The sequence below is a fragment of the Glycine max genome, chromosome 15 (genome assembly GCF_000004515.6).
Source record: "Glycine max cultivar Williams 82 chromosome 15, Glycine_max_v4.0, whole genome shotgun sequence".
NCBI lineage: Eukaryota > Viridiplantae > Streptophyta > Magnoliopsida > Fabales > Fabaceae > Glycine > Glycine max.
Window position 1 is genome coordinate 49,468,079 of NC_038251.2, and position 24,031 is coordinate 49,492,109.

At 33.4% G+C, this 24,031-nt stretch overlaps 1 protein-coding gene and 1 long non-coding RNA gene across 4 annotated transcripts; both read right to left on the minus strand.

Annotated features, from left to right (window-relative positions):
• Nucleotides 1-6,187: 6,187 nt before the first annotated feature.
• LOC100817758 (E3 ubiquitin-protein ligase DA2L) lies at nt 6,188-16,267 on the minus strand. 3 transcript variants are annotated; one of them, XM_006598105.4, is made up of 10 exons: nt 16,049-16,267; nt 15,908-15,922; nt 15,022-15,475; nt 14,649-14,700; nt 14,523-14,568; nt 14,317-14,398; nt 14,074-14,218; nt 13,876-13,981; nt 7,943-8,009; nt 6,188-7,160 (listed from the first exon to the last, which is right to left on the minus strand). In XM_006598105.4, exons 3-10 carry the CDS (start codon nt 15,211-15,213, stop codon nt 6,564-6,566), a joined length of 1,287 nt encoding a protein of 428 aa, XP_006598168.1. In that variant the 5' UTR covers nt 15,214-15,475; nt 15,908-15,922; nt 16,049-16,267; the 3' UTR covers nt 6,188-6,563. The 3 variants fall into 3 exon arrangements, with proteins under 3 accessions (XP_006598168.1, XP_006598167.1, XP_003546768.1); XM_006598104.4 differs by lacking the exon at nt 15,908-15,922; XM_003546720.4 differs by having other exon boundaries at nt 15,908-16,267.
• LOC121173514 (uncharacterized) lies at nt 8,062-10,757 on the minus strand. Its single transcript, XR_005888561.1, has 2 exons — nt 8,713-10,757; nt 8,062-8,523 (listed from the first exon to the last, which is right to left on the minus strand). It is a non-coding gene; the product is annotated as an uncharacterized lncRNA (long non-coding RNA).
• Nucleotides 16,268-24,031: the final 7,764 nt, after the last annotated feature.

Sequence of the window (24,031 nt, forward strand, 5' to 3'; positions counted from 1 at the left end):
AAAAAAAGAAATACAATGACTAAATCGATCAAACCCAACATACATAAACTTAACCATTAAGCATAAACCATAATACAAGGCTTCATCACTTAACAAGAGTAAACATGTTTAACCACCAAACATAAACTACCTCAAAGTTTAACCACTTGGCAAAAGTAAACAAATAAATGAGAATGTTTAAGCACCATAAGGCAAAAACAATAAAGCTTTACCATCGAGAGAAGAAGCCAAAACAATGCTTAACCTCTTAAGACAGAAGCACAAACCAACGAAAACGTTTAACCACCAAAGGCTAAAGCAATAAGCTTAATCATCAAGCGTAGAAGTCAAACAATGCTTAACCACTCAAGACAAAAGCACACACAAATCAATGGTTATGCTTAATCACTATAAGGTGAAAGTTATAAAGCTTAATTATCAAGAATAGAAGTCAAACAATGCTTAATCACTCAAGACAAAAGCATGAAATAACATTCAATGCTTAACCACCTATGACAGAAGCTCACATATGCTTAACCACCATGGACTAAAGGTCCTAGCATTTTCAGTGTGAGTGGCTTGGCTTGGATACATATGCACCATCGTAATTGATTTAGAATGGATTGACTTCAAGGAGATGATCAGTCCTTTGCTTGTACCACATATGATAATTGGTGAAAGTTAAATTTAGTCCTTTGCTTGTACCACATATGATAATTGGTGAAAGTTAAATTTAATGAATAGATTGGAAGCAATGGTGAGTGATCATGAGAAAAAAAGAAAAAGAAAATGATATTCAATTTGATTGTTAAAGGTTCTTTGATAGCATGTGACATATAGAGAGATGATAGAATTAAGATTTCATCAATAAATGTGTACAAATCCTAATATATCTATAATCTATGGGATTAGAGAACCTCTGAGATATTTATAACTTGAATTTAAATTATGATTTTATTAATCTATGTTCTTAAGGAACTCTTTAAGACACTAAAAAGAGAAAAAATTTATAGAAATCATAAAAGAACCTATAAAAGATCATAATCAATATAATTTTTTGTCACTCAATAAAAATATTTATACTTTAAAAATACTAATTAGCATTTATCTTCAAATTATAACAATTTACAATTAATTATTTTTCATATCAATAGTCTAACTTGTTTCACACGCCAATAAAGTAAATATTCCTTGTATGAACTCCACCAACACAAAATTCCTTAGTTAATTATCTAACTTGAAAGCACTCTTGAACTCTAACTTTGTATGTGATCTAAAATATGTGAACTTTTATTAGATGCGGAGCAAAGGAGCAACCCATTTGAAGTTTAACAAAGAAAATGCGGAACCAAATTCCTTTCCAGATGCCTTACCAAATTAAAACACCATTTCGACTTCTTTTTCAATAGTACCATGATGGTCATCATAATTGGCTTCATGGTAGCACCACTTGCTTCTTTGATTTTTTTTTTCTTTTTCAGTCTCAATCACTACTTACTACTTATATAGTTCTGGGACACAACTTTGACTTATTTGCAACCAGTCACCTAAATTATAATGTGTTCTTATTTTGTCCTTACATTAACAACCAACGTTTTTTAAATTTAAATAAATTTTAAAAAAAGATAAATATAAGAGATACGAATATCATATTTGTTGAATCATGGTAAGATGCTGAAATTACATCTCTTAAGAAAGGTCTTGCACTCCTTCTAAAAAAATGATAGATGTCAAAGACTCATATAATGAGGATATTTTATTTAAAAATAGGAATAAGTTAAAGAGATAAAACTTTTAAAACTAAGAAGAAAATTATGCAAATAAATTATATAAATCAAGACTCATAATTTATGTCTATTAATTTGATAATTAATGTCAAAATACAAAATTGAAATTCAAGATAGGTTTAACTAAATTTACATATTTAATAAAGGACAAATCAACTAGTTTGTAAAAAAGAAAGATCTTAAAAGTCTTTTTGTTCAAGAGTGAATACTCAAATTTAACGTGTTCGAATGAACATTTAGAAATTTAACTTTAGGCAATGTTGATTTTAGTAAAATTGAAGTGAGTTTATTAATGTTTGATTTTTTTATTTCAAAAGTATATTAATAGTATAATTTTTTTAACCAAAGTTATATGTTTCTTTCTTCAATTCAAACAAGCAAAAAAGAGTAAAATTAATTATACTCTAACTTTGTTTGATTACTTTTAGCAAAGTTCCTTTAGTCATTTAAGGACTTCTAGCACTCATCCATAATCGATATATAAGGAGTTGGTTATGGTCGTATGGGTTTGGATTTTCTCATGTGACATTTATGTCCAGTGAAATCTCAACTCTTAATTTAAAATAAGAGAGAATTTAAATAATAAAAAAAGGGAAGGCATGGGATTTTGATGGTGGATATTTTCACTGGATATTTTGTCAAGTCAGAAAGTAATATAATTATGGGGAAACTACATTACTAACAACTATTTGCAATTTAATAGAAATTGAATAAAATAATTTATTGTGATAATTATATATTATACTTTAGGAATTAATTAAATATAAAAAAAAACTAAGGTGGCTATTTACAAATGGATTATAGTTCAATGGATCTAAATGCGATTTTTTGTTACAATTTAATGGTATGCTACGTACTGCAACTTTTTCATGACAATCTCAACATGGGATGTACTACCATACCCATGTATGTTTCCTAGGGCAGAACCCTACATTGTTAAAACACTGTTCTTATTATAAGGCACAGGACCCAGGATCAGGGCCACATTTGATACTAGTCCAATAATCACTAGTAGAAGAGTGTGGTTTGTGAGATGTTAATATCATTGAAGTTCTGTGTTTCCAATAAATAAATAAAAAAGGTTGAGGAATAGGTAATAGAACAGTTTCATTTTTCATTCCATTTTTTTATTTCCATAGAACATACTGTTAGTTAAAGATCATGCATGTGGGTGGGGAAGGAGGTGGATGAGATTTCTTATGTTTTGAGAATTTGTGACAATGCATGTGAAGCTTAAATGCTTATGATATCTCTTCAACCACTTCATTGGCCCAACCTCATTATTAGTTGACCGAGTGACCATGCTCACACGCAACACTAGATTAATCAAATCGGTGACCAGCTTAGTATTTCTTTGTTGTTTTAATTTCATTTTTTAAGGACAGTGGTATTGGATCAATCTTAGTATGTGTATGAGATTTTTGAAAATTTGGTCGAGCTTTGAAATGAAAGAGCAATAAAATAATATTCCAAAGCATAGGTTTATGGTAAAATATTTTAAGGTGGTGGTAAGCAAAACCATAATGCATATAATTTTGAAATGACGATGGACTTTTCTATATAGAGCTCAAATTAATTATATGTTTGGAACTTTTAAGATGCAGGGTCCACTTTAAATAAAAGGTAAAGCGTACATACGTGAATAATCATCATAGATATAAAGCTAATAGTACGGAGATTTTTGACTGGTAATACAAATGATTCTTTTACAATTTTTATTTTAAGCGTTCTATTGTGTTACTTTTTCTTTTTTATTTTGTTTTTTTCCACTTATTTTTTATATCCTCTCTTCAGAGGAAATCTGTTCAAGACATTTACTATACGTTGTATGAGTATTTTTAAATTACCAATATTTTAAAATAATTTAAAATCATGAGAGACATGAATAATTAATTTACTTATATGAATAAAAAAATTAGATGAATAATCATTAATTCATGTATAATAATAATAATCTGTCAAAGAAATGTATAATAGTATTAATATTAATATTTTCTTTTCACATCACGAACAGATTTTAGAAAAAGACTGTTCATACTCCATACAGTTGGATTGAAAGCTTGCATCATAAAGTCATGCTAAAAGAATAAATTTTATAGTTGGTGCCCATACGCTGAAGCTGAATTCAGCTTTTTTGCCATTTATCAAATTCACGTGATTCATATCTTCCTGAAGCGGTGGTAACCATTCTTCTTAGGAAAATCTGGTTAGTGATTAACCAATTTCAATATAGTCAAAAGCAATTCATTCAAAACGCCGCTAAGTAGGGAAAAGTCCAAGATGCAATTTTGCCCATGCTCAAATTTGGTTCATAGGAGTAGGACAATGGAATACTTTGGCTTGTGTTACCTTCAACTATAAATCTCAAATTAAACAACAAAAAGATAGTTTGGCTTGTGTTACCTTTAACTATAAATCTCGAATCAAACAATAAAAAGATCTAGAACATGTTTGATTAAGAAGAGTTTTCAATTCAACAGTGAATTAATTCAAGAAATCATAAAATATTATTATTTACATATTATTTTATAATATCCTTATACTTTTTGTTTTATACTATACTGTACTAGTTGAACATTCATATTTTCAAAGACTTAAGATTTATTTTAGTAATTTTACTTTCAAAATCAATTATGACTAAAAATATCCAAACATTACTCTCTTTAAAAATCAATTTTCTAATATATGTTACTAAAACAAAAATCACGTTATTTCAAAATCAATTATATAAAATTACGTTAATCTAAAATCACTTTGATTTAAAATCAATTTTATCAAGCGCTCATCCAAACATGCACTTAGTGTCATTTTGAATTTTCGATTCCAACTTCCGTTTAGTACCAACCTTTGTTTCCAGGAAACATCCTCTTCCTTGCTTCTGCGGTGAAAGTGTGTTGAGCTTTGTGCCATTGCATTTCAAACGACAAAGCAAACACGCTCTTACTATGAAACCCTTAGAAGCACATCTTGGCACCTTCAACAAAAGTATTTTGTTGGGTTGGGAGTTTCTCACATTTCAAAGTCAAGCATGTCATATATAAAATTAGTTGGATAGTTAAAAAATGAGAAAAAAATTGTTAACTAACAGATTAATAATTAACATTAACAAATAATACTTGTCGATACAAAAAATCACCAATGAGAATTGAAACCCCCCCCCCCCCCCCCCCCCCCCCAAAAAAAAAAATAAAATAAAATAAATAAAAGAAAATTCTGCTCGATCTCTTTTTTTATCCTGACATTCCGATTTTCTTACTAGTTGGAGGTGCCCATCATCAATTAAAAATATTGGTTGTGGGCCTCGACATGCATGATCAGTAGCTAGCGCAGTGGACAATTATATTATCATACAGAGATCAATTTAGGTATTATTCACATGGCAAAATCACACAGGTTATTGCTCCGATGTTTTGTTTTTTTCTCTCCTTATACAGCTTGATTTTTTTTTTTTTTCGTTTCAGGTGCTAGGAATCTGACAATTTATGTAGAAATGTTGAGTTAGTTAACGATTTCACGAGTCGAAGATAATCCAAAATTGCATTATCAGTACCATTACATCCCACTTGCATTAACCTCATTCTCAAGGCAACACTTAATTAATATGCTACATTTTTTTAAAATGAACTTTCGAAATAATTTGGTGACTAACATCTTCAATTATTAGTCGGCCATACCATATATAATGATGTCTTCTGGTCAAGAAAGCTACCTTTGATTACGAAATTATTGGCCCGTATATGAACATTAAAAAACCCTTCTTAACAAGCGTTTCAATTTCTTGAAAACAAAAAAACAAAATAGAATTCTTAGGTGATCAATCATCTCGATTACTCTGAATCCCTTTCTTATAGAGAGCAAGTTGGCTATGTGGAAGCATAGAGGCTTAGCAGATATATTCTGGTATGGCTTCTAATGATCAATGAAGCGTTAGTCTTCAACTATTAGTTTATAGTAACTAGAAACCGGGTTCTCTATCATCTATTCATTGTGCACGTTAGTCACAATCCAATTCCTTTCATCGAACAAAGGGCATAATTTGGCAAGTGCCCTTGCACAACATACTGTTATCTTAATCAGTTAAGCATGGAAATGTTATGGCTCTGGAATTGATGCCTACTCACTGGCAATGCCAATTGCACGAGTACAGTTGCTTGTCATATCTTTTCAAATGTCACCCACGGACAATATCATGAAGGGAAAAGATACATGGAGTGATAAAGGTAAAATACAGACCACAAGAAAAATAACCACAGATGATGGGGGAAACGTGAGAGAAAGCAAGAAACAGATAAATGAGATTAGAACTACCAAATCCACCCACACATCTACCCATTTATGCAAGTTCTGCAGATATTTTAAGTGCCACGCCTAACAGGCATAACTTCTATATAACTCAGATCTCAATGAATAGAACAGATAAGTTTGCATGACAGAAATTTAATTCCCTTTCATCTTCAGTACGTGTCTAAAATGTGCCATATATTACTGTAAGAATGAAAGTACATCTATCAAAGACTAAAACTATTTACAGAAAACCAATGAGAGGGCAGGAGAGGACATCGGACACAAGTAAAAAAAATGGCATTAAGCAACAACCTTTCACCAACTAGAATCATTAGTTTTCCTTTGACATTAATATATATAAATTCGTGTGAGAAGAGATCACTACCTGATCCTTGAACAAATTGCACACAAGTGAACTTCCCTCAAATTCTCAACCTTGGACTTGGCTTGCCAAATAGCCAAGGCAAGCATCACCAATTTAAGAAAAGATTAAACCAGCACCTCAACCAAAAACTACTGCCAAGAAGCACTCTGTCCACTTGACATGGCTCGAGCTTCAGCCAAAGAGACAGCCATAGCGAGCATCATTTGCTCCTCAAAACTCTCAGGAACAATGGGTTCTGGGGCACTTTGTAGGCTTCCATCAATGTCATCAGACCGTAGCAATGAAGATAGTTCACCACGATCTTCTGCTGTGACAGAGTTTGTATAGCTAGTTGCTGTTTCAGTCAACGGTGTCCCATGGTCCGTGTCCCATTCACCATGACTCCTAGTCATCGCCACAGCTTCATCCAGTGGCTCCTCGTTGAGGTTTTCAGCAGGTGGATAATAAGCCATATCCCTACCAAGTCTGTTATAAAACCTTCTGGAACCAGGTAGTGTGTTGAATGATGGCATATTTTCATCAGTGATGCTCATAGATGATTCTCCAGCCATTTGCTGGCGCTCAGCAAGAGCTGCAATGGCACAAGCGAGACCCCCAGATGGAGACGAGGATGATCCCGTTGGTGGACCCGTGATGGATGAGGCAGATGAAACATAGCGACCATCAGCTACATAGTGTCCAGAAGTAGCATCGGAAAAAGATAAATTTCTCTGCCTGCCATTCTCCTGTAGTTTGAATACATACATTTTGAGTCAATCACAATCATCAAATAAAATGGACAACACAAACCATTGAGCAGCAGTGTCAATATAGACTTATGTTCACTGAACCTTGTATGTGGCACACTGGTACTGTGGCAGTATATCCACCATTGAATTTCATAATATGCACATATTTATAGTTGTATGTATACTTTGAATGGTGGATATGCTACCATGTACAGACTACACAATGAACCCAAATCTATATAAACTTTAAAAAAATTAGGGAAGATCTGGATTGCAGAGTATGGCTACTTTCCCAAGAAATCTATCAGTTACCCAAAATCATTATAATAAAAGATGGGCCTTCGTTTTGGATTTTGGAGTCCTATTGCAAGCTGACAAGATGCAAACTTGCATAAATATTTAGGAACTACATTTACATTTATACACAAGCTCTGGAGCAAGCTCACTTCTGAATATTTGTACACTTATTTCATTCCAGAAAAACTTTTCTGAAGCAGAAAATAAAGAATGAAGTACAACAATGACAAATCAAAACATTGCACTCCTTTGGAAGAATTTAATAATTTTCATCAGTATCACACATCATGAACAAAATAAACTGAAACTTAACGATTTCAAATTCGACAATAAAACAATAGATTTATGGTATGTGGTTGAATGATTTTAAGACATGTAGCGAACCACTATATTGCAGGGAAGTGGTGATCTTCACTGTTAGTAACAAATTGAATCATTAATATCTTACTTACAAATAAGCATATTCAAACAAAAGTCTTTACCTGAATGGAAAGCCAAATTGCTTCCATGACCATAATGTCCTCAAGGTCAACATCAAATTCATCATCTCTGCAGTTTTCAGCATTTGGGAGAACACACAATGTAAGCCCACAACATATAGTTTCCAAAATATATGAAAGAACTCGTGCACTTACATAAACAAACACAAGTATTTAATATTTATTTAATAGGATGTCTTCCTAAACAACCAATAAAATAGAGACAAGGCTCCACCAGTGTCACACAAGTATAGGTGTGGTATCACATACAACACAAAAATACAACTATATCATCTCATAAAGCATGCATACACAAGATACAATCACAAGCCTTCATTCATGTATAGTTGTATGGTCAAGATTAGTCCTCATTTCCCACCTAATATACTCTAGCTACCATAAATTAAAAATAGTAGTTAGGCTAATCAATGATTAGGGAAAAAGTAGAGAGAAATATTTTTCTCTTTCAGCAAGAAGTTTCAAAAATATATGTGAATTAACAATAAGAGCGTCAAATTGAATGTCATCAGCCTCACATTTGTCACTGTAGAGACATAGTTCGTACAATTCTTATGATATCTCACCTACATCAACACGAATAAAACTTCGTACCCCATTGCCCAGAGGCTCTTCGCTATGCGAAGGTATGGGGGAGGGATATTGTACGCAGCCTTACCCTTGCATATGCAAAGAGGCTGTTTCCGGATTCGAACCCATGACCAACAAGTCACCAAGGCACAACTTTACCGCTGCACCAGGGCTCGTCCTCATACCTACATCAACACGAATGTTCAATAATAAATACAGGATGCAACCAGGCAAGCTAGAAGTATCCAATACCAATATGGCAACCATTTAAAGAATTTGGGATTCCTTTACTGCTAGATGATACATATTAATAGGTGTTCAAATGAAATTTGCTCAGCTCATCAAAAACAAATATTTCCTGCAGGCTGATAAATGCTCCAAATTCTTTCATGCTTTAATCAAGCGCAACAGACACAACCGGTTTATTGCTGCCATAAGGCTAGAGGATGGGCATAACACTTCCTCCCAAGATGAAATTGCCCTTGCTTTTGTGAATCACTTTAGGAATTTGTTTAGTGCTCATGAGCTTACCCAAACTCCTTCCATTTCGATCTGCAACAGGGGTCCTAAGGTTCCCACCGATTGCTTTGAGGCCTTACTTTGTCCTACTTCTAAGCAAGAGGTTTGGAACGTTATTTTTGTGATGGATAACAATAAAGCTCCTGGACCAGATGGTTTCAATGTTTTATTCTTCAAGAAGGCTTAGAATATCATTGGTGATGATATCTTTGCAACGGTTAATGAATTCTTTATGACTGGAAAAATTCTAAAGCAGCTCAACCATGCTATTATTGCGCTTATTCCTAAGCAAGATCAGGCCTCCCAGGTTAACCATTTTAGACTCATCTTGCTGTAATTTGTTATACAAGATTGTATCTAAAGTTCTGGCCAACCGCATAGCCCCAGTGCTTGAGACTATTATTGGGGAAACTCAAACTGCTTTCATTAAGAACATAAAGATGATGGACAACATCTTCCTAGTTCAAGAGATTTTGCGCAAATATGCCCAGAAAAGATCCTCTCCGAGATGCCTCCTGAAAATTGACTTGCATAAAACTTATGATTCCATTTCCTGGGAATTCTTGGATTGGACGCTTAAATCCATTGGCTTCCCAGCTCAGTTCTGTACTTGGATCATGGAATGTATTTCTTCCACTTCCTTTAGTGTGGCAGTCAATGGATCCATTTATGGTCACTTCAAAGGGCAGCGGGGTCTTAGACAAGGGGATCCTCTCTCCCCTTATCTATTTGTGCTCTGTTTGGAGTACTTTTCCAGAGATATGAGCAGCCTCAGATGATGCCAATTTTAAATTTCATCCCCACTGTTCAAGTATTCAGCTATCTCATTTGGCTTTTGCAGATGATATTATGCTTCTATCTAGAGGAGATATCCCTTCTGTGTCAACTATGTTTGCCAAGCTTCAGCACTTCTGTAGGGTTTCAGGGCTTTCCATCAGCTCTAATAAATCTGTCATATACTCAGCCGGTATTAGGCCTCATGAGCTTTCTCATATTCAGCAGCTTACTGGATTTAGCTTGGGTGACTTCCCTTTTAGATACTTGGGTGTTCCCCTTTTATCATCTAGATTAAATGTATGTCATTATGCTCCCTTGCTTTCCAAGATTACTGGCCTTGATTCAGGGATGGAACAAGAAGTCTTTATCTTATGCAGGTAAGTTAGAGTTGATCAGAGCAGTTATTCAAGGAATTGTGAATTTCTGGATGGGGATTTTTCCTTTGCCGCAATCTGTTCTGGACCGGATCAACGCTTCATGCCATAATTTTCTGTGGGGCAAAGCGGATATTGGCAAAAACAAGCCCTTGGTTGCTTGGTCAGTAGTTTGTTCTCCGAAAAAAGAAGGGGGTTTAGACCTTTTTAATCTCAAGGACTGGAACCTTGCGCTTCTTTCCCGTATCCTGTGAGACTTTCATTGTAAGAAAGATTCTCTATGGGTTCGGTGGGTTCACCATTACTATTTCAGAGGGAGCGATGTGTGGAATTACAATACTTCTTCATCAAATTCAGTTTTGATAAAGAAAATCATTCAAATAAGGGACTTTATTATCTCCAAAGAGCTATGTACGGAAGAGGCCAAAAAGAGGATTCAATCTTGGAGCACCAATGAACAATTGCTTGTTGGCAAAGTCTATGAATACATTAGAGGTGTCAAACCTACTGTTAGTTGGTGTTCTGTTATATGGAACCCAGCAATCTCCCCTAAGATGTCTTTCATTCTGTGGCTTGCTAAAAGGAATCGGCTGCTTACTCTTGACAAAATTGCCTTTTTGAACAAGGGTTCCCTCTGCCCTTTATGTTCAAATGAGGCTGAGTCAAATGCTCATTTGTTCTTTTCTTGTAGGAAATCTCTCTAAGTTTGGGCTCACATTCGTGATTTGACTCCTTTCCGCAGACGTTTCACTTCTTTACAGCGCATTACTGACTCTTTAATTAGGGGCAGATCCACATCAGGTGTTCAAGGAAAATTATGTTGTCTGGCTATAACAATTACAGTCCACTGCATCTGGCTGTCTAGGAACAAGCTGATTTTTGAAGATTATCAATTTTCTGTAATAGAGGTTATTAACAAAATTAAGTTTCTTATGTATAGACAAGCGCACCTGTTACATTTGTTTTAGCATCTTGATATAGGTCTTCTTGTATTAGGGAGACTTTTGATTTTCTTTAACTGCGGGGTATGCCCCGTTTATTATTGTATCATTTTGGGTTTAATATAATTTACATTTTTCCAAAAAAAAAAAAGACAGCCTGAACAAGAAACCAATAAGTCCAAATGTCCAATACTACCAAACACAAACAAACTGTACATTTACACTCGTCACTTCTACTTACAATCTACCATAAAGATGCATGAATATGGGTGGGGAGGGAGAAAAGAAACTACTTTACCCACAACAGTTCTCTTTCACCCTCATGCATTTTTTTTTACGCAGCCAACCTTCACTAATACAATCTGAGACTTCAAGGAAATTTAGCCACCAAAAGCAATGTATCCCGTCTTTCTTCTTTTCTTTCCTACTGGAAATATGAACTTGCATACCTCATCTGAGCCCAATCAAATTTGAAATTGTGCTCAAGACTTAGATTTCTTGAACTGGCCAGCAATTACTGTGACACTACAAGTGATTTACACTGCTGCAACCATTTTCGCTAAGCATCTAGCATTTCCTTCATCTTAAGAAATGAGGATTGTGATTCTATTGAACCAGAGCAGATGCCTCTTGATGAGAAAATAAGGGATTCTACATTGCAACCATTTGACAATGAGTTGAAGGAGATAAAAATTGGCTCAACATATGAAGGTGGGCTAAAGCTAGATGAAGTCAGTAACAGTGTGGGTGTAGGATTTGACCATTTGGGGGTTTATCAAGCACAAGTGACTCCACTTTGTGACAAATGCAAATGAGATACTCAAAGATCACAGATACAGTGAGGGAGGGAAGGGTAAAATAGTGAACAAAAGGTGAGGGTTGATATAGTTCAGTAATTGTAACTATAAAGGTAGTAGGTACCCCAAGGCTTCTACCTAAACCCATAGTATGGTGATAACATAAAATAAAATTTCTCAGTAAGACATAACATTTAAATATATTAATTTTTTGTACTAACTACATAGAGCATTTATCATGTACTGTTTTTTTTAATACATTAATACTTTGTCCTAAATTTTTTGAAAAAATATCAAAGAATCTCCATATCAATTCAGACTATAAGATATGCAGAGTATATAATACAGGAGTCAGTTTAAAAATGGTTAGCAGATAGTGATAACCTAACTAAAACATAGTAAAAATCCATAAAATATTCTACCCCTTAAATAATTGTCTCCACTTACTTTTTTAATTCAAATGATGCATACATGAGCAGCAATGAATAGAAGAAATTGACAAGTAAAACTTTAAAAAACTATTTAATAACAAACAAGGAAGAGGTTTATCTATCTTTTCCTGTAAAGTTGTATTCTCCTTTGTACTGGGATATTGAAGTTGGAGGAGCTTTTACAATCTCTTACATAAAAAGCAAGGCAAATCCTCTAAACTCACAAAGTGTATTCACAAATAAAAACATCACTCTAAGCAGGTTAAGTACTAATAAAAAATAAATCTTGGATTTTCCACATATTGGTCTGCATTTTGAATCCTCCTTTCAAAAAGCTAGTCACTTGTAACATTTGTCCATTTGTGCGACTCATCCTTTCTTGCACGTCCTAACCATATTCATCCATCGAATCAAAACTTCAAGACTAGCATAGTAGCATTGGCTCAAGATGGGATACTGAATCAAAACCAAGGAATCAAATAATAACTAACTTATTACACCAATTTCCCTCTTCATCTACTTCAGCAGATAAGCAAGTATGAAATTGAACAACCATCAACAAAAAACTATATAAATTCTAGTTGGAGTATAACTAGTTTGAAGCTGCTGAATTTAATTATGATTTATTCTGCAGAGCTCATAGAAGCAGTCAGATTTTCTGATGCTGGATTAGAACTGTTGAACAGTAACAATGAAGAAAACTTGAGAATATTTCCTTTCAATTATGATAAAAAAAAAAAAAATAAACATCTATTTCCTTTCTTAATCAATAAGACTATCACTTAACAATCGCCACAATATAACTCAAGATCGTTCAGTTTCCCTCTTCACATTATGATCAAGTGCTTACCTTATAGGGATTTAAATGAAAACAAAAGCTTAAAATGCTCAATGAATTGCCCAAACTCATCATCTTTTAGGGAGCGGTTAGGAGTTAATTTTAATGCAAGTGATAGTCAAACATGGTACTAACAATACTAATTTGTAGACCCAAGCAACACCTAGTGCTCCATTAGTTTATGGTTTGAATTCAGCTTACATATGGACTTATACCCTTCACATGATTAAATTTAGTCAAGTTATGACTATAGTGAGTCCAGATGAAGAATAGGTATGTCATCATAACCTTATCGGTCATTTGATATAAATCACCAACCAACTATAGGCACAGGATCACAGATTACTGGCTCAATTCAGACAAGACTGAGAAGATTATTCTGTCTCATTCTTAATGAAATCAATATTGGATGAACATAGTATAATCCTACTGGTTCAGTATTCATGGGAAAATATAACACAAAGGAATTATAGTCAGTAGGAAGCAATGTTATATCTCCATATAACTTTTCAGCAATTAGAAATGACAACTCATTTTCTTCCAGTTGTTGATTTCTAAATATTTAATACCCTAAGTCAGTGAGAAAACATTGGATGCAGATATGCTAAGAGACATAAAAAGAAAATTTTAAGAAATTGGGAAGAAAATAAAAGCAATGAAGGCTAGCATACCTATTGGTCCTAGTGGTTGCATTTGGTCTAACCACTGATGTGGCACATGAGTCTTGAGAAGAAACAATTTCATCATTTTCAACAACAGAAACTGAAGATGCAGACACTACAAGATTGAAACAAAAGAATAATTTATACAACTAGGACTAGTCATATACAAATATACAGATGAAATCCAGAACTGCGTTGAAAGATTACCTGCATTTGAACTGTATTCAACATCTGCAACTGCCACATTCACATTCGAGGAGCTCATTTCTAGTCTTTTGTGCATTCTTTCATCTTCATCCTGAAGTTCCTGCTGCCGCATCCTAATTTTTGCCTCTATAACACGTTGCTCTTCCTGAATAATTATGAGAATGCACGTGAACTTGATTCATTGTGAAAATATTTCTGAAAATGCATTCCTAAAAACAATAATCATGTTAGGTAACCACTTACAATCTGTTCCAATCCCTTCTCTTCTTTTGATTTCACACCACGATACTCCACCGCATAATTTGCCATTTTGCAGAAGGGACATCTTAAGTTATTAAGGCAGGCAATTATTCTAAAATTAAAGCAACAAAAGATTGAAGTTGCTAGACTGGCAACTACGAGGTATGTATTCAATATATTGAAGACAAACAACTAGTAATGCAGGATACTGTGTAGGCCGAGTTGAATTTGGAACTTTCATCTGCAAAAAGCACTCTGATAAAAGGAAAATAATCAGGTTGCATACAAATGCTAACGACAAAACATATACCCAGTGAAGGTTACCATAAAATTACCTGTACAAATGCTCTTTGTGCAACATCTTGATCGGTTTAGACTTGGATAATACTAAACTCAGGCAAAAAAACAAAACACAATGGAATGGGATGATTAGAAAAGCCATATGTGAAGTTCACAATTTGAAATAGACTTTAAGAAGTAAAAACAGTCCAGAAAGATTCTCCATCAGTTTGTTTCAATATCAAAGATGTCAATTAATAAATCATTAAATCCAACCAAGATCCAACCAAGGTAGCCAGGAGGTCAAATTTGCAGTTTGAAAGAAGTGTGCACAGTTGAATTGACATATTTATTTATTTTTCTAGAAAGCTAGAGTAACAGGATAAGTAGAGAGAAACAAATATTGAAGGCATGCAATAGAAATCATACCAGAAAGCAAATCGGGCACTCTTCACGATCGTAGGTGGTTTCTTCATCTCCGGGATAGCAAGGTGCTAACTTTGATTCTAGTATTAGCTTCCTCAGCTTCTTGTGATCCACATCTTTGTGATTATACAACCCTTGCGGCCTCGTATATTTCTCATCTACCACTTGTCTCCTCCTCCCAAGTTTATTACCCATCCAACAAAACTTAATTCTTCTCGTCTGCCGACTATGTTCCTACTCTTAAACAAAATAAACTACCACAACAACAACAAAAATAACAAGCCTTCCTCTACAAAAACCACTCTCTCAACCACATCACGAAATCATCTTCACTGAACATAAGATTGTACTCAACAAACAACAATCTAACAGCCAAACCCCCCATCTACAACACAATCAACAGAACCCAAAAATGTCATTCTCCTCAATTCACTGGACGATACACATCCCGAAATCCCTGCAGCAAGTTAATAAAAAATGCAGACACATAAGCAAAAACACCAAAGCAAAACAGCAAAAAAAAATCAAAAAAGAAACTCCACAATTTACAACAGAACAACACAATCTCTCAAACATTTCCAAATTCCACACATTCAAGCAATGCATCCACAACACCCAACCCAACCAAAACACAAAATCCCCAATTCCCAGAACACCCTCGCAATTCAGCACACCAAAAACTCCAATCACAGTTCAGCGAACAATCGGAGGCCACGGAGCACGGGATTCACGAATCCGAATTGTCAATCAGCGAGAGCAGCAGCAACAGCAGGAACCCTAATTGGAACCTTACAGAGCTCCAATTGGCGAAGCACGCGCAATGGGAGAACAAGGAAACGGAAACAATCGCAATGGAAAAGGGGAGAGAGAGAAAGAGAGAGAGTAGTACCAATTGGTTCGAAACCTAAAGCGGCAGAAGTGAAGCAGCAGCGTTATGAAGAAGGAGAAGAAATGATACAAGGGTTTGGTAAGAGAGAAAGAGAGAAAGAGAGAAGAGAAGAAGAGCGAAATTGGGAATCCGAAAACGAACCTTAAATGGTTGTTGTTGTTGCAGGAGAGAGAGAGAGAGAATGATAAGAGAGAAGAGAAGAGAAGAGAAGAGAGGGAAGGGAAGGAAGGAGTAGTAAAGGAGCAAAGAATAACTTTCTTTCACTTCCTTCTTCTTCTTCCTATGTCGTTGCAACTCACTGCTTTCACGCGCTCTCTTGTCGCGTCTTCATTACCCGCACTCTGCTTTTTCTTACAAACTCTGGCTTTGGTTTTGAATGAACGAACCTTGTACCAATTTATAATAAGTCAGAGTTATGCTTAATCACTTGAACTAAATTTGTGTGGTTCAAAGACTAATAACTCATCAGTTATACTTAATCAATTGAATTAAATAAGTGAATTTTTGTAGATAATTTATTAATAAGATTCTTATATCACAGTCGAATCAAATTTTTATTTTTTTGAGATATAAGATTTTTTTTTATCAAGCTGACCATCTTTGTTGATTGGATTGATTTGTTCTTGAACCTGTCTAGAAAAAACTAAAACCATGTTGAAATTTTTTTTATCTCTTATAAAATAATTCTTCTAATTTTTTTTCTTGTTTTTTCCTTAATACCAAAATCTTTTGTATAAGTTTCGGTAATATTTTTGTTTTGTTTTAGTTGCTATAATATTTTGTCCATTTTGAATTAATCATTTAAAAATATTTGATAGAGATTAAAAGTAAATCATCTGCGTATTACAAGATAGAAATGATCAAATAAACATATTACAAGAACTAAAAACTAAAGAATTTTACAAGGATCATTTAAATAAATAATTTTATAAGAACTGAAATAAAAAAGTAGCATAGTGTAGGAATATATATATATATATATATATATATATATATATATATATATATTTAGTTTCATTAATTTGTCACTCGTCAACTTCATTTTTTTAAATGAAAACTAGTACTTTTATTTGTATGATGTATGTCTGGGTCCTTTATATTATAGGTAAATTATAATAATTAATCAAATTAGCATTTATATTTAATAGGCACAAAATATAGTATTGAGTAAGAAAATTCATGTAACCAACAATGAATTATATTAATAATAACAAAATTAAAATATAGTGCTTCATAATTTTTTGCAAAAGAAGAAAAGAAATAGAGATAGTCGGTATATAAGATATATGTTAAAGTTTTTAATTTTTATTGGTTATGAAACTGAAAAAACCAAAAACACAATTGATTAACACATGTTATATAACAAAAAATATACCATAAAGTAGTCAATAAATATTAATACACTATAACATATTTAAACAATAAACTTAAATATATTTATTAGTACTGCAACATTAAAATTTTTTAGTTGTATACATTTAAAATGGTACAATAGTGAGAGCCACACATTTTTTTGAATGATTAAATATAAATTTTTGAATGCTATACAATGATTGAAATTATTTAATATTAAATAGTTTAATGATAAAAAATATTTTGTATTAATTATAATAATTAGGACTTGTCAATAACTCATTAATAATAAAATATAAATTACGAAAAAGTCTCTCATTTGAAAGATGCATTAAATAATTGTTAAAGAAATTATTAATTGGATTTACAATAATGAAAAATTTTCAATGAATAATTAAACAATACTGCCTTGGTATACCAAAAAAAATCATTTCAATCCCTAAAATTTTAAAAAAATATTAATTTAGATAAAAATTAAAATTTTCTTAAATTGATATTTTTTTTTCAAAAATATCTCCTCGAACAAACTGACAATGAATTGTGTTTCTCTCATTGTCATGTTATTCTAAGATTGACTTTAATTGAGAGTATTTCTTGAAAAATAATTCACGCATGTGATATTCTAAATTGGATCTTATAAAAAGGATTAAATCACACTTTAACTTGGACCTTATAATAAGAATTAGATGTAGTAATATTTATAATTCATAGAAATAATGTGGTGGTGTAAGACTCTTATTGAGTCATAAAAAGAATCAGAATTCTCACTAATTTTAACTAGATATAAATAATTATTAAGTTTTAAAGTTACATCTTATATGTCATCAAACAACAACATTGTGTCTATGTCTGATAAATGTCTGATAAGATGTTACATTTTTTTAGAAATATTTAAAATAGAGTTAATGATTTATGGGCCGCACTTGTAGTGGCCATGGGAGGTGATGAGTGTCATGGTCATCATGACGAGGTAGTGCCTGCTTGCGCGAAGAATTGAAAGAATGAAAATATGCATCATACATGACAATGATGGGTGGCACGAGACAAGGGTGAGAAGAGGTCGACCATTAGTGCACAAAGAAATGTTTCAACTAGGGTGGTTACAAATTGATCGCATAGGGTTATTATGATAGTGACATTGGTGGCAATCCATGGTGGTTGACGACAAACTCTTGCTGGTTACGGGAATACAGAGGATAGCTATGGTGATTGATCATTGAGTCGAGTCATAGAGAAGAACCAATGTCCAAATAGGGAAAGAAAGAAAAAGAAAAGGAAAAAAAAATTCTAAATTGTTGATTCAAAAATTAAAATATCCAAAATGAAAAATGAATTTTCCACGATGGGAGACATGCCAAGGTCTCCCACGTCAGCCAGATTCTATGATACATTTTCAATATTCACTATTTTACATTAACATTATTCAATTTTAAGTAATTATTTTAAACAGGAAAACATGTGATTATATATATATATATATATATATATATATATATATATATATATATATATATAAAATATGTGATAGTATGTCTTTTAATTATATAGAGAAAAAAAGTTATGCATTGATAATGTAAATTTTTTTACATAGTTATCTAATCATAATCCACTATGTATGGTAAATTTGTTGACTTTTAAAATAATTATCTTAAAGTAATTCAAACAATAATTTGAGATTAGATAACAATAAAAAACTATTTTACATTGTTAGTAATGTTTCGATAGTTAATAAAATTTATTAAATAAATCATAAATAAAATAATTGAAAATGAAATGTATGAAGTGCTCTTATAGTTTGGAAAGATTATTATTTTCTTTTAATTATTAAAATATTATTTTGTTTTTACTTCTAGGACATGGCATATCAGGTCCAGGAATAGTTACTTATTATAATCATTAAATTAAAAGAAAATGAAAAGTGATGATAAATAACAACTTTTTAATAATTATTATTAGAGTAACTTGATAGATCTTGTTATATGAGAGATTCCATAATATCATACCACATATTAAAGTTATATAGATTCCATAATATGGTATCACATATTTTATTAATTAGTGTAAAAACAAATATCACAAGAAAAGGGATTAAATTGTGGTTTTAGAAACTTTTTAAGTCTTTTTCTTAGAAAACAAAGTTATCGTGTGAAGAAAAACTTTGTAAGCTAGATAATAGAATTTCACATAAACACATTCAAATGATAAAACAGATTTTGCAAAACAGAAAAAGTTTTCCAAAACAAAATTAAATTCAAATCTTTAGTTAGTTTAAATCAAAAGAATAAGACACATAGATTTATATTGGTTCTTCTCTACCACTAAGACCACGTCTAGTTCTTGGCAAACTATTAAGTTCCACTAACTTCAACAAGTTACAAGTATTAGTCATTATTCCTTTTGGCTTTACAACTCAAGCTCTACCCCAAACTTGATACAACCCAATATTTTTTGTCCTACCAAACAATTGTTGGCTCTATACAGATCAGATAAATTTGTTGTTTGATTGCATAATGACTAACTCTCAATTGTCTTATAGAAGGATATACAATCTTAGTATTTGGTCTTTTCTCTCAAGGTATTCAAGGTGTTTTGAGAGTGTTTTAGAACTATACAAAAATATGTAGAAAGCTTTTTACAAAAAAGGATTTGAATGAGAACACATAAGTTCATGCCCATGTCTTCAAAGCTTTTGTTATATATAGGTCTTCTTTAACACGTGTTCATTGTCTTTAAACGAATAGATTCCCTCACTCAAGCCTATGTTTGAAGATTTCTATCATTGGAGCATTTACTCCTTCTTGCTAGAAAATTACTCTTGTGAGCTTTCGTGTTGATTACTTCAGTAGAAAATCACTTTCTTTAAGTAAGAGAAGATCTATCACCATAAGTGTGTGTCTTTTGATGATGCTTAGCAACTTCCAAATCTTGAACTTCATTTATTCTTCATAGGATTTAACAGATCCTGGAAGAATGTCTCTACAAAACAAATCTTAAACATAGAGCAATATATCAATTCTTAAATGTCATCGATTTAATTTTGTATCAGATCATGGCAAGACTCTTATATTGTCTGATAATATAAACACAGATGTATGAGGTATGGTCTGATATCACATAAGACACAACTTTTAGCCTTTGTAGTTATTTACATCTAATCAAAATAATTAAGGATCCTGATTTGTCTTAGGACATAAATGTCTTTTGATTTAACAATCTCCCCCTTTTTGATGATGCAAAACAAATACAAATTTAAAAGCTAAAAGTAGACTTATAAGATATATCAATAAGAGTCAGCCAGTCTTATCAGATGTAAAGTAAAAAATATGACAGATATGGCAATGCATCATAAGACTTTGATATAAACTCTAATCATAAACACTGAAAACATCTCATTTCATTCATAAATAATTTTCGCATCAAGAAGATGTGTTTTGCATAAGAATAAAATGTATCAGGGAAAAATAATGAAGACATATAGGCATAAAACTCCCCCTGAGATGATGTTTTCTTTAGACTTTGGCTCCCCCTCAAATGATGATATTATCTTCAACTTTTAATTTTTCTCCCACTATTGCTTGACAACATTAAACTCCTCATCCAACTTCTTCAAGAACTCATCACCAGAATCATTAGACTCTGATGAAAGATCAATAAGAGAAGGAAAGACATGACTATTTAAAGGGGATGGAAATTCATAACCAGTGGCCTTCTCGTGGAAGAAGTCGGCAATCAAATGCCACTTCATAGTTTCTTTCTCAACATAATCACTATCTTGTGCAAGTGCTTCTCTCATCTTTAGTAGCTTAGCCTCTACTAATCTAACATACACCCTTGAGGGTAGAGGATCATATACTTTGACAGCCATGACATCAAGATCAACTTCAGCTTCAACAATAGACTCCACTTCTTCAATGATAGGTTGCACATGATGAGTAAAAGTGAATCCAAAGGGCAAGAACACCACAAAGGACAAGGTGCGATCAAACATAACAGAGAACTCCATTGTCCAAGGGCAGACCATGTGAAAAAGAGTTTCTTGAGTAAAGCAAGTATAGTTCAAGGTTTGATAATAGTGTCGTATCTCATGATGAACTGCATGTGTAGATGGCTTCTCATTAGGTTCTAGACTAGAGCAATGAGCCTTGAGTTTATAGAACCTCTTCATGGCATACCAATCCAGACTTATAAGCTCATTCTTCTACTACAAAGCTTCAAGCTCATATTTGAAAAGTCTTCTAGGACAAGCCTTGACATATTTGGTTGTTGGAGCATCTTCATCTTCTTTAATTAGCAGCTCCTTGCATTTGTAGTAGTTGTCCTTTTGGTACAAAAATGTTTATCAAACACTATCTAAAATCAGGTCTCTAAAGTAGCTAAACATGAAAATTGTGACCCAAACATGAAAAGAAGATGAGTGTTGAGCCTCTGAATCCTTCTAAATGAAGCTTGTCTTGATATGATTTCCTCCCTATAATCATACAACATCATTTTTAGCTCAATACCATATTTTGATTATTCCCAATCTTGGATGTTTGGAATGTCCTCTGGTGCCTCCAAATTGATGTCCTTTGTCTGAAAAGTATCTCCGACATAGTGTGATCCCAAGGAAGAACAACATTGAGAGCATAGATGGGACCTATCAATTTTTGAAGATCCAAGGAAGTAAAGAAGGGCATCTCAAAGGGTTCAACTTTCCTACTTTTCTAGACAATGGCACTAGGAGGATATACCTTTTGTGCTATTGGCCTACACTCAAATATAAATCTGTTGGGATTGGGAGCAACAATCTGTCTAATGGGGAACTTTTGAAAAACTGGTTCCCTCGTCCTATAACATCCTAAAGCATCAACTTCCTCATCTAGATGTATTTCCCTAGTGTAGCTGTAGGGATAATTGAAAAGATCTATCCCAGGGAAGCCTTCTTTCTATAGGTCTAGTAGACTAAGCTTATCAAGCTCCACCATTTGCATTTTAGGATAAAGAATGTAAGAGTTAACTTCAGCTTTCTCCTTCCAGACTTTGTTGTAAGTCTGTCATTCCAAAATTCTATATCCTCTAAAACTATGATACAATCTGGTATTAAGATTGGGATAAATAGTTATATTTGGTTGTTTCTGAATAGGTGTTCTTGAAGGTAAGATCCACTCTGTTACTTGGTGTTCATATGGCCTCATGAGTCTTTTGTCAAGCCTAGTGAAGAGTTATGTCAAACCGATAGGCTCTTCAATCAACATCATGATCTTTCTTCGCTCTAGAGTCTTAGTTATGACCTCTATGGAGATAGATTCTGGCACTCCATATATCTCCTCTAAGCATCTGAGTTTGTCAGCATCTATTGTATCAGACTAAGCAACATGAATAATCTATTCATCAACATCAGACATTGGCCTTTGTCGAATTGGTGCAATTCCATTATCTATTTCAATAATTTCATCTTTTGCTTTTACAAGAGATACTTCAATAATAGACTGAAGCATGGCCTCCTCAAGAGTTTCATTCTCTACAGGATCCATGTCTTCAGGAACAATGGTGGCTTCCATCTCTACTTGTCTTTGAGCAACATCCAGAGACATGATCCCAGCTACATGTTCTAATGCAGATTGAACTCTTTCAAGTTCGTTCATCTCAACCCTCTTTAGTTCTTTTGTAGATTGTACTTATATTGACTCAATAATAATAGCTTCAAGCACTGGTTCACCATCTATGTCCATTATGGTAACATTTTCAACACTCTACCTTTGGATTTCTTCAACAGAAAATGTTTTCAGAGATTTCAAAATTACTTTGTCTGGAATTTCTTCAGATACCTTGCCTACCAAAGTAGTAATTGTTGCATCTTTAACTAACTTCTTATTGTGCTCTTCAACTTATAGAGCTTTTATAGATGTAAGGATACCTTCTTCCAACTCCAAAGTCTTATTTCTTTCTAGAGTCTCATCCAATTTTTCCTTCTTGCATGCTTCAACCATAAACTTCTTTTTAGCCTTAGAAAAAGTTGTAGCTTCCCTTTTGCTTATGGGAGATAAAGCATGTTTAGGTTGGGTTTGAGGGGTTAGAGAAGGTGGTGCCTGAGGTTTAAGAGCTAGAAAGGGTGAGGGTTAAGGTTTAGGTGTCTCAAGAATCTCAACATCAGATTCTTGGTTCTTTAGGGATGAGGCTAGTTAAGGTTTGGGGGATACAAGAATATGATATACAAATTCTTTCAGTTGGGATAGTGAGGAATGTGTAGGTTGAGATTAGGGATGTTTGATTTTGATGTTTGGTCGTTTAGTTGTAGGTTGAGATTCAAGTTCAAACATAGAGTTTGGAACCTTCCTTTTTTGGGTTGTTCTAAGGCATGAAGGTTTAGGGTTTGAAGGTGGTTGTTTTGTTGGCTTTTTGGCTTGATCTGAAGGTTTGGGTTCAGATGAAAGTAAGGGGTCTTTTATTTTTGTAGGTAGTTAGGTTTAGGTTAGGCTTACTCCCCTTGCGTTTGTTGAGATGCAGATTTAGACTCAAGATCAACATGTTGATCTTGAGTGCCCATCGTCTGACCAACTATAAACTATGGTTCCTCCTTGGGCTTCTTCTTTACCCTCTCTCTAATACGCTTATGAGCATATTCTCATAAGTTATTAGCAAGTCCCATCTTCACAAAGGTTACTTTTTTAAGCTACGAGGCTCCAGCAGACGGTTCCATAGTAGACACATCCACTCCAGTGTTCCTTATGATCTGAGTGAATAACATCCCAAAAGGAATAAGGTTCCTTTTCACTTTGGGGTTGGATTTGT

Excerpts from the sequence above, each read along its gene's own strand:
- LOC100817758 (XM_006598104.4), bottom strand. The coding sequence starts at position 15,213 with ATGGGTAATAAACTTGGGAGGAGGAGACAAGTGGTAGATGAGAAATAT. Across the intron at positions 14,569-14,648 it reads CACAAAGAGCATTTGTACAG|AGTGCTTTTTGCAGATGAAA; the intron begins GTAATTTTATGG and ends TCCTTTTATCAG. Across the intron at positions 7,161-7,942 it reads CAATTTGGCTTTCCATTCAG|GAGAATGGCAGGCAGAGAAA; the intron begins GTAAAGACTTTT and ends TTCAAACTACAG.